This window comes from Cololabis saira, chromosome 7 (genome assembly GCF_033807715.1).
Source record: "Cololabis saira isolate AMF1-May2022 chromosome 7, fColSai1.1, whole genome shotgun sequence".
Classification (NCBI taxonomy): Eukaryota; Metazoa; Chordata; class Actinopteri; order Beloniformes; family Belonidae; genus Cololabis; species Cololabis saira.
Window position 1 is genome coordinate 22,801,872 of NC_084593.1, and position 17,022 is coordinate 22,818,893.

A 17,022-nucleotide genomic window follows, 5' to 3' on the forward strand; every position below is an offset into this window, starting at 1 on the left:
TAAGTGCAGACTAGGGCTGCACGATTAATCGTTAAAAAAAAAAAAAAATCGCGATCTCGATTCATGCTTGAACGCAATCTCATTTCCAAATGACGACGATTTAAATTATTTTTTTTTATGTTCAATGTCAGCTGTTACAAAGTTGATGCCAGTCTTTTATCAGGCACCATCATATTTTTTGTAACGTTTACCTTTTGTATCGGCAGCTTCTTAATAGCAGCAAAAGGCAATGGGGGGTTCATCCCAGCCAGAGGAATCATTTGTTGCCTCAGAACTACAGGATCTGTTACAAGTCCCCTTTCTGAAAGGGTGTTCAACTCAGGGAGGAACAAATATTGTTCAAAATTGTTATTATTGTTTAAATTATTCAAAGGTTTGTGTAAAGAAGACAAGAGATGTTTATTGTTATTATATTTTTGTTCAGCTGTTGCAAAGTTAAAGTAATAAGTGCAATAAATCTTATATTGGAAAAGAATCATGAGAGTGATCTCAATTCTAAGCAAAAAAATCGTGATTCTCATTTTGTCCAGAATCGTGCAGCCCTTGTGCAGACACAGTTTTAAAGCAGGAAGTTTAAGTGTGAGGATAGCTTTGAGGGGCAGCGGTGAAATATGAGGCTGAAAACAAATAATTCTGCTTTCAAAGTGACAAAGTGCACAGACAACAAAAGATACTCTCCAAAACTGTCACTACTGTCTTTATACTCTAATTATTTTGACAACTTGTATTCATACCGAGTAACCAGAGCAACACTTCTCACTTTGTTGAAATGCTTAAAAATCACACCAAAGAATTTTTTTTTTTTTGGAAACTTTAGTTTCCATGTCTGCACTGTGACTGAAAACATCACTCTCCTTCCGTTTCACTTTTGCTTCTCCCGACGTAGCTTTACATTAAACTGGAAGCCTGCGATCTGGAACCAACGTCACACAGAAGTTGCCTCATTTACCTTCGTCTCCCAGAGGGGCTCTGCCCTCCTCCCCTCAATCATCTCACTTTGAACAATGACAGCGTGAACAAATGTGGAAAAAAAAAATAATAATAATCCCTTAGACTGGGGGGGAGGTGCTAATACATGAAACCATGAAATTAAGCATTGATTGCAAAGCTTTACCAAGTAAACTGGATCCATCTGGGGAGGAGGGGCTCCACAGTCTCGCAGAGATGGACTGAGTGCAAGAGCAGACTCGGATGCAGAGCTTCTCCCCAGTAAACCACCGCTTCTAAAACTTGGATCCTGGACCCACTTGTGCTCTTCATTGACATGTGTTTATGTTTCCCAGCCATCACTCTCAATCATGACAAAACCAGGCCACCCCTGAAGAACCAAACATTTCGAAGCAGCGGCACAGCCAGGGACTCGACTGCTGCTTTACCCTCTAATTAGGACATAAAAGCACAGTGGAGTCTGGTGGCCTGACTGGGAGAAAAAGCCAGTTATCATGGTTTCATCTTCCAACATAGGTGGGCAATGGGTCAAACAAGAGCCACAGTCAATGCCAACATTGACAGTGGTAAAGATGCAACAATCTGTATAGTTTTAACAGATCTGAAAACCAAATCTGACAAAGTAGCGAAAGTAAAAACAGCTCCAGTGGTTATGTGGGTGAACCCACACAAAAATAAGTCACGTTCAACGCTGAGAAATCAGATTTTCTGTCATGACGTTGCCATTCTTGGAAACTAGTTTTTTTCCTGTTTAGGACTGATTTTTCTTTTTTCATTTCTTACATTTGCCTGGGACGCGGGTCAGTGAAGCTGCAGGTCAAATGACAGTACAGACACTCCCCCCCCAGAAAATGGTGCATTCTGGGATATTCAAGTAATCCTCACAAGCAATGGCTCTGGGGTGGTCCGGTCCATCTTCTACCCTGGAGTGTTGCATTTGTGTGTCCCGAGGCAGCACTAATGATCGTAGGTAACCTGACCTTTGCTATTGTCATCCTCATGGACATGCATGATGAAGCCCATCAATTGACTGCAGTGGAAGGGGAAGGTGGACGACAGTGGGTGGGCAAAAGCTCTCAGAGAAGGTGCTAAATGGCCCAACTCAACCGGACTGTATGATGTTTTGCTTTTTATTTTTTTGTCTGGGTTTGTCCAGATGGCAGAGGTGGCAGAACACGTCTGAATATGACTTTCAGTTTAGACAGTAAGATCTTACTTTTGCGTACATAATCTGGGATCTGAAGATAAAAAAAAAAGTAATCTGAACAGGAAGCTTGTGGGAAACGTAAAACAAGACTAAGAAAATACATAAGTTCTGGATCAATCAAAAGAGGATTTCATCCATCGCTAGGGATGGGCGGTATGGACTAAAAAATGTATCACGATAATTTCTGGCATTTATCCCGATAACGATAAAAAAAATACCAATTCAACTCCACCTTTGTAACTATAAATCTATCACCACATTCAGTCTTTGGAGCCCCCAAAACACTGCTCTAAAATAAAACTAAATGCTACTAAACTACACCAATTAAATTGAATTAATAAAAACCAATTAAATTAGTACACCTGTACTGCAAAACTGTAATGACTCCTCGCTCTCAGATCCGCCATGTTTGTTACATAAAAACGTCATCAACAGGAATTTATCCTTCTTTCTTTCTTTGAGGCTCCTTTCTTTCTTTCTTTCTTTCTGGCTCATTTCCTTCCTTCCTTCCTTCCTCCCTCCGACGTTGTGCGTCGATTTACGTAACGCAGAACCATAAATCAGATTTACACAAAAACGTCACCAACAGGAATTTATCGTTTTTACCGCGAGATGACAAATTCTTACCGTGGGGAACTTTTTTGACGGTATATCGTGAACGGTAAAATATCGCCCATTCCTATCCATCGCATGAACAATTTATCTTCAAGCCAGAAACGTGTATGAATTATGAAAACTGCTAATCTTCCAGCACCACAAAGCAGTTTTAAACTCAGCAGCTCTCACACATCACACAGATGAAAACTTAGGAGTCAACATAAGTGGGCCTCATAGACTTTACTACTTGGCAGCAACATGTTTTTCACCAAATGCAATAAAATATTTCCTGGCAGGATACTTCTCCCCCCAATCTATGTTATCAGGTACTTTCAGTTTGACAACCGATTTAATACAATTTCCTCAACTGTAAATGAACATTTAACATGTAGAGAAACTGATGTAGTATTCTTCTACATCGATTTGTTTTTTTTTAATCCATTCTAATGATTGCCACAGAGAAAACCTGAACTCTGTTAACAACCACCATCGCAGTTTTGTTGAAAGACATCAAGGGAAAAACTCAATTTTGATTGTATCGCACCATAAAGATCCAATAAAAATCAGTAAACCGAACAATTAGTTTTTTCCTTCCTCTTAACATCACAGCATAAAAATTAACAAAACAAAAAGCTCATTTAAAGCAAACATTTTCTTAGATTGCCTAGAAGTGTTTGAATGGGTTCAAATGGCTTAGTCTGCTAGAAACTGCTCTTGATGCACAGGTGCATTAACCATAGCAACTAAGTGGGCCAAGAGGAATGCAAGTCTGAGATATCTGTAATACTTAAACAGAGCCAGTCAAAACTCCCGGTCCACCAGCTGCACACCAGCGACACGCATAACTCCACTGGCCTGCTATTAACAGTTTCGTTGCAGAAATGCAATGAAACATGAGTGCTGCTCTTCACATCAGAAGGAAACCCCTACATTAATTTTCTTTACACCCTCCAGTTCTTATGAACAAGTTCAAGGGCTTATCCAGCTGTCAGTCATCTAACAAAGAAACAAAGTCACATATGTCACAAAAGGTTGGAAAAAAGACAATAAACAGAACACATTCCTATAAAAGCAAGCCTCAGCTAGCAGCAGTAGGGGGGGTCTGTTTCCGTAAGAGATCACAACAGGCTCCAAGATTGAGTTGATGGTAGATCAGGAATTTAGAAGAATTCAATGACACCGCACAGAAGAATGTCCCCCAAACAAAAAAAAAAAAAAAAAGAAAAAAAAAAAAAAAGGGGGATCGGTTTCTTAAAATGACCTAAAACGGATAAAGACGAGATAAAGATGAAAAGTGGAGAAAGAAAAGAGTTGTTTATTTCAAATGTAACCGTTCCCACCAAAAAAGAAGAGGATTTTGAAGCTGTCCTTTAGAAAGGTTGATGGAAACATTAGATAGGAAATAAATACAAGTAATTGGCCACAAACTTCTTTTCCAGGATACATTGGTTTGACTTTCGGGAATTTGAGTAGTGCAAATTTCAGTTGGAGCGAGATATTTAAATGAATTTTAAAAAGTACAATTCAATTCTAACATAATAATTCATTTTTTTGCCCTCCAACACCAACTAAATGTAATTCGAGTCTCCACAGACAGTCCCAACTGTGCAGAAAGCAACAAAGGTCAACACCACCTCTTGCTTTTTCTCACCTGTAAAAGCTCGGTTTCTTGCCGTTACTATCATTAGTGCTCTCTCCACCTGAAACGCAACAAGATCAGGCATGTTCTCAGAGCTGGGGGAAAAAGCATTCTGGGAAGTGTAAGGAACCACTTAGCCCAGTAGAAATTGACAGGGCTAGTTAAGGGTGGGTGCACAAAAAAATAATTTACAATACTCCCATTACCAAATAACTCCTGTAATCCACTGATAACTGATATACTGCTTAAAAAGTATTTAAGGGAGGATTTTCCTTTAAGGTCAAAGTGACTTCCTATCCATAATGAGACAGGCATGGTGTGGTTTATTGCTCCAATCTGCTCCTGTCTGTGCTGCTGGTCGAGTGCAGCCTGCTCACAGCGTTTAAGTGTTCCTGTCAGAACGTAATGGCCACTGCAGCCATCACCTGCTGAGAGCAAGTACACAGAAGAATGCTCCCAGCATGCCTGTTTGACTGACAATGTGCAATGCTGCCACATTTGCTGAGAGCATGGCAAAGTTGAGTTGAAAAAAAAAAAAAAAAAAAAAAGAAAAAACTTTCCCAAGTCTACCACTGGAACTTTTTGCTGCACATGTGGCAGCATGTTAGATGGTAAAGACAACTATGATGAACGGAGAGTAGGTAAAAGTATCTCAGGGTGGGTGGGGATTGTCAGGAGCTCATGTCTGGGCTACGAGGTCCTTCTTTGTCATTAAGGGGATGTGTGCCTGCTTCCTTTGTCTCCAATTAGATTTTCTGAAGAGCAAAGAGACATGTTTAAGAGAGGGTTTAAAATAATGACCCTTCATCATGCAGGGGAGGCCAGAGGGAGAGAAAGAAAAAAAACAAAACACAAAACAAAACAAAAAGCAACTCCACGGAACTCTTTGAACATTTGGACGACAAGTGCTGAATCGTAACAACAGATGCTCTTGAAGATGGCGGGAAAAAGATGACGTGGGTAATGAAGAAGGCAGAGGGAACATGAGAAAAAAATACAAGTGGAAGAATAAAATGGGATTACAATTTTAGAAAACTGAATAATTTTGCAGGAAAGTGTGAAAGATAAAAACCTACAGTACTTATGTAGCATCTAACTGAACACACTAATAGCTAACAGTCAACGTTTTGATAGACTTTAACCTGAACAGTTAAAGACAAGCAAATGTTTTACAGAATGTCAGTTTTTATAATGTCAATATTTTAAAAAAGGACTAATGTGCGTTTGTGTTGAATCGCTGTTCAGGGAATCTGGTACGCATTAAGAGTTCAGATCAAGCACTGAATGATTTAGTAAACAGATTTTTTTTAAATGAACTGATTCTAGTGATTCATTACAGTGAAAAACTGGTCATGCCCATCACCAGACACAAGAAGCACAAAGGGAACAAGAGAGCCGATACCGAGAGGTGATGCAAAAGGTAACCGCAGTTATATTAATACTGAATCTGCTATACGTTAACGACTATCCCAAAATAATTAATAAGAAGAGCCATAAAATAAACCAAAGAGATGCTGAATTGTATCTGGTTGTAAAGCAAAACTAGGACTGGGCATTATGGATGAAAAATATTCATATGCTGATGTTTTGGGGCGAATACTGATATGTCATTTATAAGAACTAGGTTATATTGAAAAATTTGTTGTAAATGACTTGGAGCAAGGATGGGTGCTTGTTACAACGTATGTGTAGCACCAACAAAATTGTTCATTTTTACTATACAATTTTTTGATTGTATAAAGTCAGATTTTAGAAACTTAAAATTCTGGCCCTGGATAGCTCAATGGGTTGAGCTGGCATCATTTGTAGAAGCTATAGTCCTCGAGCAGGCTTTCTCAATAAAAGGCCACTAATACCACAAAAACCTTTATAAAAGAAACTTAAAATTCTGACTTAGTGTAAATTACTGACTTTTTCTTGAAATAAAAAAATAAAATAAAAAAAAAAGAAGTCAAAGACGGCGAAGAACAGAGAGGTCAACACTAACAACATTATAGAGAAAGAAAAGAAATGGGTATTTAAGCAACCTCTTTGACCTCTTCTGGCCCAAATTCCTAAGGACATCTAACATCTCTAGCTGATTTAACGCCACTTCTCCTGTGTGAAGAAAAAAAAGCTAGTCCATTGTAGTCTAAATCCTTCCTTTCTGATGAGGGCGTCTGACTCATCTTCACATTCCAGATGGCAAATTCCTTCCGTTGTACTGAAGTCGTAGTGCCACATCACCGTTAACCCACTGGCCACAGCAGGGTGTGCTGTTAAAGAGGACTGTCAGCCTGTCAACCCCCTTTAAAACCATGTCACATAAATGTCACTGGGCTCATTAAAGAAGACTATGATGAGGCAACACAGTTTAGACAAATCATATCAGTTACCCGCTGACTTACCTGTTCATGTACTACTGTAAAAGTAAGATGAAGTTCACACTATGTTTACACTGCAGAGAGTAGAAATAAGGATCACATCAATAGTAGAGATGTACCAGCTGCAATTGTTTTGGGCGATTCTGATTTAGTTAAAGGTCTGAGATGTCAATTCTGTTGTCCTAACAATGAGAAACCTCTGCAGACAGCAACTTAATCAAGCGGTAAAGATAACACAGGCTCTTGGCATTGTGCTCCACTTGCTTTATTTTTAGCTTCATGGCAGTGGGCATGCTCCAAGTGTTGGGTTTAAGTTTGCTGTCCAAAATATTTCAGTTGTTATTCCTTTGTGCCTTATTTTTTCCCATCCAGGCTGGACAAACTGCTATGTGCTTGGTGACAGGAGAGAGAAAAATGAAAATTCTCAGTACTCCACGCCGATGCATTTGTTGAGAAAAAGAAGGAATATAAAGATAATGCAATGAAATCAAAAGTAAAAGAAAAATCTTTAGATTGGGTAAAAAGTAATATGGTTTCATATGAATCAACCTAGAGTCCTTTGAACTGTCCAATGACGGAGCACACAAGCTGGATTATTACAGAGTTTTTTCATCCATTGTGTTTACAGACTTCTCTAAAGTAACTCAGGTTAAACCAAAACAGAAGGCTAAAACCACTTAAGAAGCAGAGCTGGATAAATCCAGACACTGAAAAAGGGAAAGAGTGATATAGGAAGGGAGTTTGTTCAAAGATCAACAGAGAAATAAAAGATGGCAAGGAATGAATAAAAAAAAAAGAAAAGGAAAAAAAAAGGACTGCAGGTTTATAGCAGCAGTGTTGCAATGAGAAGACTATTTAGTAAATAGCGGTAAACAGAAAGATCTATGCAGCTGTGCTGGGTTGGATGGCCCATGTAAGGGCTTTGGCTTCTTATTAAACCTCAGGGGGCCAAAATAGTGACATAGCACCTGCATTAAGATGAGAGGAGCCGAGTCTGGGATTATGAAAGGAAACAAAAATAAATATAAAGATCCTCGATAGGCTGAGCAGGATACAAGCTGGCATTTAGTCCAAATAACAGCTTATAACTTAAGTGCTAAACTTCAAAAGGAGGAACATTCTCATGGCTCAAGAATAGGCTTGCCATTTTGTGCCATGTTTATTGAGGTACAGAACTAGTTTTAATGGGCTTCACCCTGTTTATCTGCAATTCCTGCAGGGATCAGGCTAAAGAAAACCACGAAGTCCAAGTTAAATAGGCCATCATAGCCCAATTACATGACTAATTTATATCAAATATAATTTCAGAAAAAGATGCTTGGCTCAGCAGTATGGTATGTTTACCTTGGGAAGCATAGGTGTGGCTCTCTTGCTCTTCTTCTCGGAGGGATCATCCAGCAGGTCCGGCTCAAAGGTGTACAGTTCAGCAAGCTCGTTCATTGTAAAGTGCCTCTCGATCTGCTGCTGGTCCACAACGCGGAATGAAAGAGACTGCTTGGTTACCTGCCGTTCATAAATCTTCTCTTCCATTGTACCCTGAAAGATGAAAATAAAATAAGAGGAAAGGGAGAGGAAATAAAACAGCCTTATTAATAGTAATTAGGTCCATGACTTAAAAATGTATAACAAAAAGTGTTATGTTAAAATATTAAGTGAAACAAATGAATGACTTTGCTGACCAAATCATGAGGATCACAAATCATGAAAACCACAGTTACAAAACCCGATTGCTTGATTGCTGCTCAACATTCCAATGAGGGTGGTGGGAATTACCTGTGCGAGGAACCTGTAGACATAGACCGGTTTAATCTGGCCAAAGCGGTACACCCTGAAAATACTCTGGACGTCATACGAGGGGTTCCAGGAAGCATCGAAGATGATCACCCTGTTGGCTGCCACCAGATTGATGCCGAGTGAACCAGCTCGAGTCGATATAAGAAACAAACGGCCTCTGTTTAGGAATGTCGTAAAGAGAGGGGGAGTGTCAGGAAGAACAATGTTTTTCAGGAGTTTATGTGGTTATATTTTTGCGTTGAAGTGTCATGCTTCATTCTTCTCAAATTTTGCCTGATTGTTTTAGGTTTGTTTCATACAAAAAAAACCCACAACATATATAAACATATTAGTGTACCTTATGTTACTGGTGTCATTAAACTCTTCAGCCCACTTCTTCCTGGTAAGAGCATTGGTGGAGCCATCGAGGCGATAGTAGTCGATGTTTCTGTACCATTTGCCTTCACCTTCACAAAACCAGTTACAAAGAAAGAAAAAAGAAAAGATCAGCTTTGACAAGTCATCACCACCTAAGCCCCAAGAAATCTTTAAAAGCCCAAGTCCCCATCAACTCAGTCTTTTCCTTGTCAAAAGGACTTAGTTTGGGTATTAGCAGACAGCAGATAGATGGTTGTGTTGGTTAGAGGCCAGCCGTGTTTAGCCTTCAAGATGGCCAACTCCCCCACCAGCCTTTATAACCAACATTTCAGTATGTTTCCAATTAAACCACTGTGATCTTTTCATTACAAATTACAAACCCTTGAGCAAACATTTTTGTGGAATAAAAAGTCAAGGTCTAATCATTTTCAAAATGAAAGCAAAAACAGCTGCTGAAGTTTAATTAGGAACATGACCTTACACCAGCGGCAATGTGTATGTGTGTGCAAGTCTTTAAGGGTAATAAGCACATCAGCGTGTAGGATAATACATGTTGCATGTGGGATGTCTTAAAAGTCTGAAACGTGCATCTCTTTTAAAGTACTTCAACTTTCAACAAAGTTCACATGGAAAAGAAAAAAGAACCAACATGTCACCCAGAGCTTCATAGTTTTAAGGATTACAGCGCAAAAATGTTGCTTCACAATTTCAGACAGTAGCTGGTCCATTATAATGGACTTAGATTACAGATTATATAGAAGTTATATTGTCAACAGGTGAATTTGGACCACTTTCAGACCCCAGGAACCCGTTCTTACCACCATTGGACGTTCCCCTTGTGATTTGTGTCTCAACAACAGGCCACAGTCAATTGTAATAAATAAAACATCTTTTCTAGGGTCTCTTTGGTGCCTTCTTCAGAATATGAGCTCTCCTAGCGTGAGGTGAGCCATGCAACTGTGCGCCGTTTGGTCAAAACCATGGAGTTGTACGAAGATTGATTACATTTGTACATTTCTCAAGATTAGCCACTAAAAAACTAAAAAGGGCAGATAAAGGACTCGAGCGACAATAAAGAAAAGGATTTGTTGAGCAAATTTGTCAGTGTTTTGCTGATTCCCTACCCATTCTGTGGATGCCACATCACGTCAGCTTTCCTATGTTGTCCTCCTGCCAGCCATTCCCCATACACAACCCTCAGAGCAGAGTTTAGTCCTAAAGCACCTAAAGACGCAACCAAAACCCACCTTTGTATGGAGAGACCTTGTTTTCATCTTTAGCTGTGCAAGCCATCTCGAGGAAGTCTTCAATCAGGTCCAAAGAGATGAGAGACTGACTGAAGACCAACCTGAAGACAAAAAGATGCAGTGATGCTATTTAACAGCTACATGACTGCCAAGCCAATAAACTAAAATCCTTTTTCTGAAAGCACTGCCAACTGTTAGGAACGCTGAACATGGATTTACTTGGACACTGTACAAAAAAAAAAAAAAAAAAAAAAAGCATACTTACACTTTTTCTTCTACTTCCTCAGCCATACGCATGATCTCAAAGAGGAGCGTTATTTTCCCAGAGTGTTCCAGGATCTCAGCGTCAGCCTCGGTAACAAACTCCTTATGCCAGTCAGCAGAGCAGGGACTCGCTGGCCCGCCACGCGCTGCTTGTAATACAGAAAGTTCATGATTAATCCCATACAGACAGTGCAGTCTTCTGCAACTTATGGCTGCTGGACTCACTCAGCACACACTCTCTGTACTCAGGTTGTTAGAGCTACCATTGGGGTCTAACACGGTAAGAGAGACATACTAAATTCTGTTTTTCAAAGACTAGACAGATTATTATAACAGAAGAAACATTTGGCAGAATATTAAAAAACAAATACTCAAAAAACATAGTTATACTGGGTAAATATAATTTTTCCTCTTCGACAGCCCATTTTCAAGACCAAAGTTGACCAGACGCAACTGCTCCTCAGACCATATTTGATACTGGAATACAGATGACTGGATGCTTATTATAAAAGACAATGGTTTAAATTCCAAAAATTATATGGCTATCTCTCACTATGTAAGCTATAATGTCCTTCTAGTCCCAAGTGTGGCAAGTCACAGATGAGATTCACACCGAAGTCAACCAAGTTAAATACACAATGTTATACAAGCTGCAATGAGTCAAAATCAACAGTCAGAATGCCTCCATGCAAAGGTCACCCAATTTAGGGTGCTTTCACACCTGTCCCGTTTGGAGTAGTTGTTCCGGAACAGGGAACGTTTCCCCCTAAAGATCGGAATGTTTGGTATATGTGAACACAGCAATCGCGCTCTGAAACAGCACAAAACAAGTGAGCCGAGATCACCTCGAGGTGGTTCTCGGCTCGATTCCATTCGAGACGTGAAGCGGTTCATTTTTTTTTTTATTTGTAGTGAGAACATAATCGACACAGCAACCGATACAACTCCATTCATTGTGTATGTGCTGCCGCGGCGCAAGGAGACGAGTCGGCGCAGCCTCCACCACCTTCTCTCCTATTGGACGTCCCAGCGCGGCACGGTGAAATTAAAACATTTTCAATTCGGGCAGGGTTTGCGCAGCGCAAACCCTGCGGCAGGCGCCTCTCGCCCGCAGCTGTGCTCCTCTTTGCGCCGAGCACACATAAATGAATGGGTAAAGCCTGAATTATGGTTCTGCGTTAAATCGACGCAGAGCCTACGTCGTACCCTACGACGTATGCTCTGCGTTGGTGTAACGCAGAACCATAAATCAGCCTAAAACCGGCGGCTGCGGGCTGCGCTGAAAGGGGCGGGTTGTTTATCCCGGGGTGCGGAAGAGGAAACTCCTTCCCCGTTAATTTGACCAATGAGAGAACAGCTGGTTCGCGCATGGCATTTGTTATCAGCTTTGAACCGATACAGACGTTTGCCTTGTGAACACTAACGCCACGAACGAGAAACAAAACTGTATCGATTTAGCCCCTGAATCGGAACAAAACAAACGGGCCACAGGTGTGAAAGCACCCTTAAATCAATTAATATTATCAGTCAGAAGAAATGCAAACAAGGTACACAAACTAATAAATAGGATTTTAAAAATCAACTAAAAACCTATGATTCTCACGTTACCATAGTCATCACAAAACAAATGGATACAAAATAGGCAATACCCTTTTTATAAATGTGACCAAAAAAAAAAATAACAGCAACAGTGTTTACTTATTTTGACCATTAAAATAATAATAACAGCTACTTGATCGTCCTTTTTGGTTGACTGCAGCACTACGTATGTCAACTACCTCGCTTGAATGAAGTAGTACTGCATCTCTTAAATGAAAGGGAAAACATGTGTGAGCCACTTGAACAGCCATGATCCGTCTTAGTTATCAGCGTAATTTTACCATGAGTCAATCCAAAAAGAAATGTGTCAAGAAAGTAATTACCAGTAATCATTATGTGGTTAGTATACACCCTGGAACCAAAGACATATAATATAGTTAACAATAGGGCTGGGCGATATATCGAGTATAGCCGATGTATCTCTGCTTCTACTCTGCGATGTACAAAATGACTATCGTGCATATTAGAGTATACATTTTCACGCGTTTTGCTTTTAGCCCCGGGCATTAAATGACAGACTTTTCTCACTCTCTCGTCTCGTCTCTCCTTCTCTGAGACATAAAACAAGCGCACCCTGTTACACACGTCAGTCACGTGCTGTCGTGTGTGCATTATCATTGGCCCCCGACCAGCTGCGGGTGTCGGCGCTGCTGTCCGGGACCGCCGGTCACTTCCACCCCGCTTTAACTTTCCCAAACTAGCTCTGTTTGCGCCGTGAGCTCATCTGCGCGGTTGCTACACGCGGCGGACTCTTTTAAAAGCAAACCGGTTTAGTAAAGACGGGAGGGATGTTTTCTCTTCGCACGGCTCCCCGGAGGGCCGAGGAGCCGCTCAGCGCGACACGCGCAGCCGAGCCTTCACGCTGATTTATGGTTCTGCGTTACACCAACGCAGACCTACGGTGTAAGTGCGCATCACCGCGTACCTTTCGCCGTAGGTTCTGCATCGATTTAACGCGAAACCATAATTCAGGCTTTTCTCTTCCAGCTTAAATGTGGCCACATGAAATCAATCACTATCATCGAAACAAAGTCAAACAAGACTATATGACGTAATATTTCTAACAATAAGTGAAAGTGATGCAAAGTAAAGAAGGAGAGGATGAAACATTGCAGTCCCTGCACCTACAATTTAATATAAAGGTGCTCTAAGGGGCCCCTGCTGCTCAGAGCAGCTCATCCTGGTAAAACCAGGTGAAACCTGGTCATCCTGGTAAAACCAGGTTTCACCTGGTTTTACCAGGACCAGAACATGTTCTTAGCAGATGTTCTTCAGACGGGGAGTCAGATGCAACGTGCACTTTCTATTTTGAAATGACACTTTTTATGTTTGTGCCACTCACTGCTTAGTAACTGTTTAATAAATACAGTTTTGGTAAATTTGACTTATTCCCCCTTTTTGCATGAAAGTTTAAAATGAGCATATATTAATGCAGTATGAACAAGAATGTTTTAATGTAGACATATAGAATTATCATACTGGTGTGATTGTTTGCATCAAAGTGTTAATTCAAGGCTAAGGCAAAATATCGAGATATATATTGTGTATCGTGACATGGCCTAAAAATATCGAGATATTAATAAAAGGCCATATCGCCCAGCCCTAGTTAACAACTATACATCTATTTTGGGCTACATAAATTCAATTTTATTAATTTATATAGCATCTGTTGCAATACAAATTATCTGGAGGTGCTTTTAAGAGACCCAGAGTGTGACCCCCGAGCAAATACTGATCAGCATTACAAGAACGCTGATGTGTTTTGGTCAACTAAATTGTTGAATGTAGCCATATATTCTGCTTGTGCCACCAAATCTAAGTAGGGAATCCGGCATATGCACACCACGGACATAATATTTAAATAGTGTGCAGGCTTACTTTGTTGAACTCCCGAGTTTCTGCAGAGCAGCGGTTGATGTTTGATCATACACTCAGTTTGTGGGAAAGAGTTTAACTGTGCTAGCTACTTGGCCCAAATGCTATGACAATCTATTCAGTGTTTGAAGATCAGAATTTCATATTAAAAAAAAAAAATATGGACAACAGTATAGGGAAACAAGCCTCGTTTATAGCAGATCTTTTTGTACGCTTAGTATCATGTTGAGGCAACCATGATTGAACTTACGCTCCTCCACAGGCTCGGCTCTGTTTCGTCCTTCTCCGTTCTTGCCACGAGAGCTGGTGTTCCACTCCTTTATGACCTCTACGTCATCACTGTCCGAGTCATCGGAGCCCTTCTTTTTCCCTTTTGCCTGCTTCTTTTTCCTATTACAAATGTGGAACGCAGAGGAGACAGGTGGAGTTAAAGATCTGAGAGAGGAGCAGTTAAATGAGGTAATCTCAGTATAAATGCAGAAAGGAAAAAAAAGAAAATCTGAATTTACTTTTTTGCCTTCTCGTCTTCAGATGTCATACTCATGGAGGATTCGTCTGTTTCTGAGGCGATGAATTCATCCATGCTATCTTCGTCAAAGTAACCCTGCAAGAAGACACACTTGTGTGAGGCCCGTGTGTGTGGTGATACACTGCAGGACAATCAAATGATGCATGACGTGAATGTTCGGCTGCAGGAGGATTTTGCATATGTTCTCTCCTAACACTTGATCTGTCAAGCGTTACATTTCTATCATTTTCCCACAATATGTGTGATCTGTACTCATATATTCCCAGTCTGTGAGTTAAAGAGTTTAGTGTGGTTTAGTCTCATCTTCCCCAGACGTACCTTGTTTTCTTTACTGATGTAGTCCAGCTGAAGGCACCAGGGATGGGTCCAAATTCTGCTGAGCATCTGGAAATCCTGGAAGAGTTTTGTTCCCGCACGGCCCCGGCCCCCTTCCAGAGCATTCCCCACACCTGCAGACGAAGAAGAAAGTGTAAGCAAGAGGATGGATGTGTGCTCGACTATTTACGGCATGCTTTCAGTCTCTTCACACATACAGATGATTTTAGAGAACATGAAGTAATCATCATTAAACCTTGGTATTTATCCCTCAGCACCTTTCGCTGGTCAATTTGAAACATTTCAACCATTCTTCTGACAGCAATGCAGAAACGTAATAAAAGCCATCAAGTCTACATAAGTGCCCCATCCTGGCCGTTAAACCTGTTCAATCATCTCCTTCCTCAAGTGAGCGGCAGTTGCCAAAATGTTATGTTCAAGCTCCACAATTTGTCTCAACTTTAAGAAGGTCAGAAGTTACAGGAGGTTTTATGTAAGCAGAGGCAAAATAAGCCAGGAGTTATGGCCATTTCAACTCTAACTCAGAGGGCTTTGGTCTAAAGACACCACTGTGGAGGTCCACAGCCACAACATCAGCATTGCGTACTGTGGACAACCTGGCCTAATGAGCCATAGCACATACCAGCAATCCCCCCCACATACCAGCTCTCTTGTTCTTTGTTTTGGTGTAAAACCTCTGGCCCCCACTCCTCCTAGATTTCTCCCCCCCTCTCCTTTATGCACCCACCCCCCTTCTTTTTTTTTTTTTTTAAACCCCACACCCTCTACTCCCTCTCTCCCAGAGCTCTTCATTAGGGAGAAACGTGGGAAACTGGGCTTAAAACCAGGCATCAGAACGGCTTGTCCTAAAAAAAAAAAAGAGGAAAATTCTCGACGTGGACGAGGTTCGGGCGCAACGCGAGATCACACACACACACACACATTCTGACAGGAAGGTCCACAAAATGACTTACAGCACCAGAAAAGCCTTCAGTTTATCTGAAATCCCTATCTCTGTAAGTGACATCCAGTAAAGAGAACATTTAAGACAACCAGGGCTCCTCATAAATGCTTTGTATTATTGTATTTCAATTATAATTATAATATCTATTGTATTCCGTTTAGAAATAGGCTAAACCTGGTACTGGACGTAACACTGGAAAAGCTTTAATAGCAGCCCCTGGAGGTCCAGATGTTCATAATACACATACAGAAAGAAAAAAGATTCTGCACAAAATAAATTAAATAGGTCTAATTGAAGCATGGTTCTCACCTGTAAAGTGCTCCAAGTAGTGTCTGTAGAGCTTACACTGGAGTGGAGTCACTCGGATTGACAACACGTACTCATGTTTGGGTGGCAGGAACTTGGTGAGGGCTGTGTAATCTTTCCTCTGTGGACAGTGGAAATAATTGTTTTAGGAGCACAAAAAAAAAAAAGATAGAAGGGAGTCTCAAAAAGAAGTGGAGCTAAGTGCTTTAAAGATATTTTACCTGGACACAGCCAGCCAGCATCTCATAGAGAATGTGAGCCCTCTTTTTCATAATCCGGACATCTTGTGGAGTCGAGTCGGCACACTGGCCGTTCTGAATGGGATTAATGAAACGGTTCCTGAACTCCTTAACTGACCCAAGCAGGTTTTCCTTGATGAAGTTCACCATGCAGTGGTCTGCAGGCAGAGGAAAAAGAGAGACAGTTTAGTTTTGACAGCTCTACAAAACCTTACTATGACATCCACATCAAAGCAGATGATGTATTATAGATGACAGTCATCTGCATTTATTCACATCAAGCTCACATTCAATAAGGTTGTTTTGTAAAGGTGTTCCAGTCAACACAACCCTCCTCCTCGTCCTGATAGAGTTCATCGCTTTGGACACAGCAGAAGCCTCATTCTTCAGGATATGACCTTCATCACAAATCACGATGTCTGGACCTAGTGACAATGAACACAAGGACAATTTTCTCTTAAACAGATTTAGATAGAGAACACAGCTGAAATTGCACACACAAGGTTCCAAAATTAACTTTTTGACTCACTACCCAAGTTGACTGGTAGATAAAAAGTACCAGTCAACTTGCCAAGCACATTTTTTCCGGCCAGAATAATAAATTGTCTTTTTATGTTCCATATTCATTAATTTCCATTTTCCATACATTCCTCAGAGGGTACACTGAATCACGGGTCAGGACTAATGTAAACAGAATTGACGCAGAGTGCCAGGGTCTTGGGTGGGATTCGTTGATGACAAGACAAGGATGTGCATGAGCTCCTCATCCTCAGAGCCGT

General features: G+C 40.8%; 1 protein-coding gene across 2 annotated transcripts in view; it reads right to left on the reverse strand.

Annotated features, from left to right (window-relative positions):
• atrx (ATRX chromatin remodeler) overlaps positions 1–17,022 on the reverse strand; it is a 41,925-nt gene that overhangs the window by 8,090 nt on the left and 16,813 nt on the right. The window contains exons 19-29 of one of the 2 annotated variants that reach the window (XM_061725093.1): positions 16,531–16,668; positions 16,226–16,401; positions 16,008–16,125; positions 14,738–14,868; positions 14,400–14,494; positions 14,141–14,280; positions 10,418–10,562; positions 10,153–10,253; positions 8,886–8,994; positions 8,528–8,705; positions 8,099–8,290 (exon numbers count right to left, since the gene is read on the reverse strand). In XM_061725093.1, coding sequence (XP_061581077.1) covers positions 8,099–8,290; positions 8,528–8,705; positions 8,886–8,994; positions 10,153–10,253; positions 10,418–10,562; positions 14,141–14,280; positions 14,400–14,494; positions 14,738–14,868; positions 16,008–16,125; positions 16,226–16,401; positions 16,531–16,668 — 1,523 coding nt within the window. Of the gene's footprint in view, positions 1–8,098; positions 8,291–8,527; positions 8,706–8,885; positions 8,995–10,152; positions 10,254–10,417; positions 10,566–14,140; positions 14,281–14,399; positions 14,495–14,737; positions 14,869–16,007; positions 16,126–16,225; positions 16,402–16,530; positions 16,669–17,022 lie in introns of both variants that reach the window. The other variant, XM_061725092.1, reaches the window with a different exon arrangement.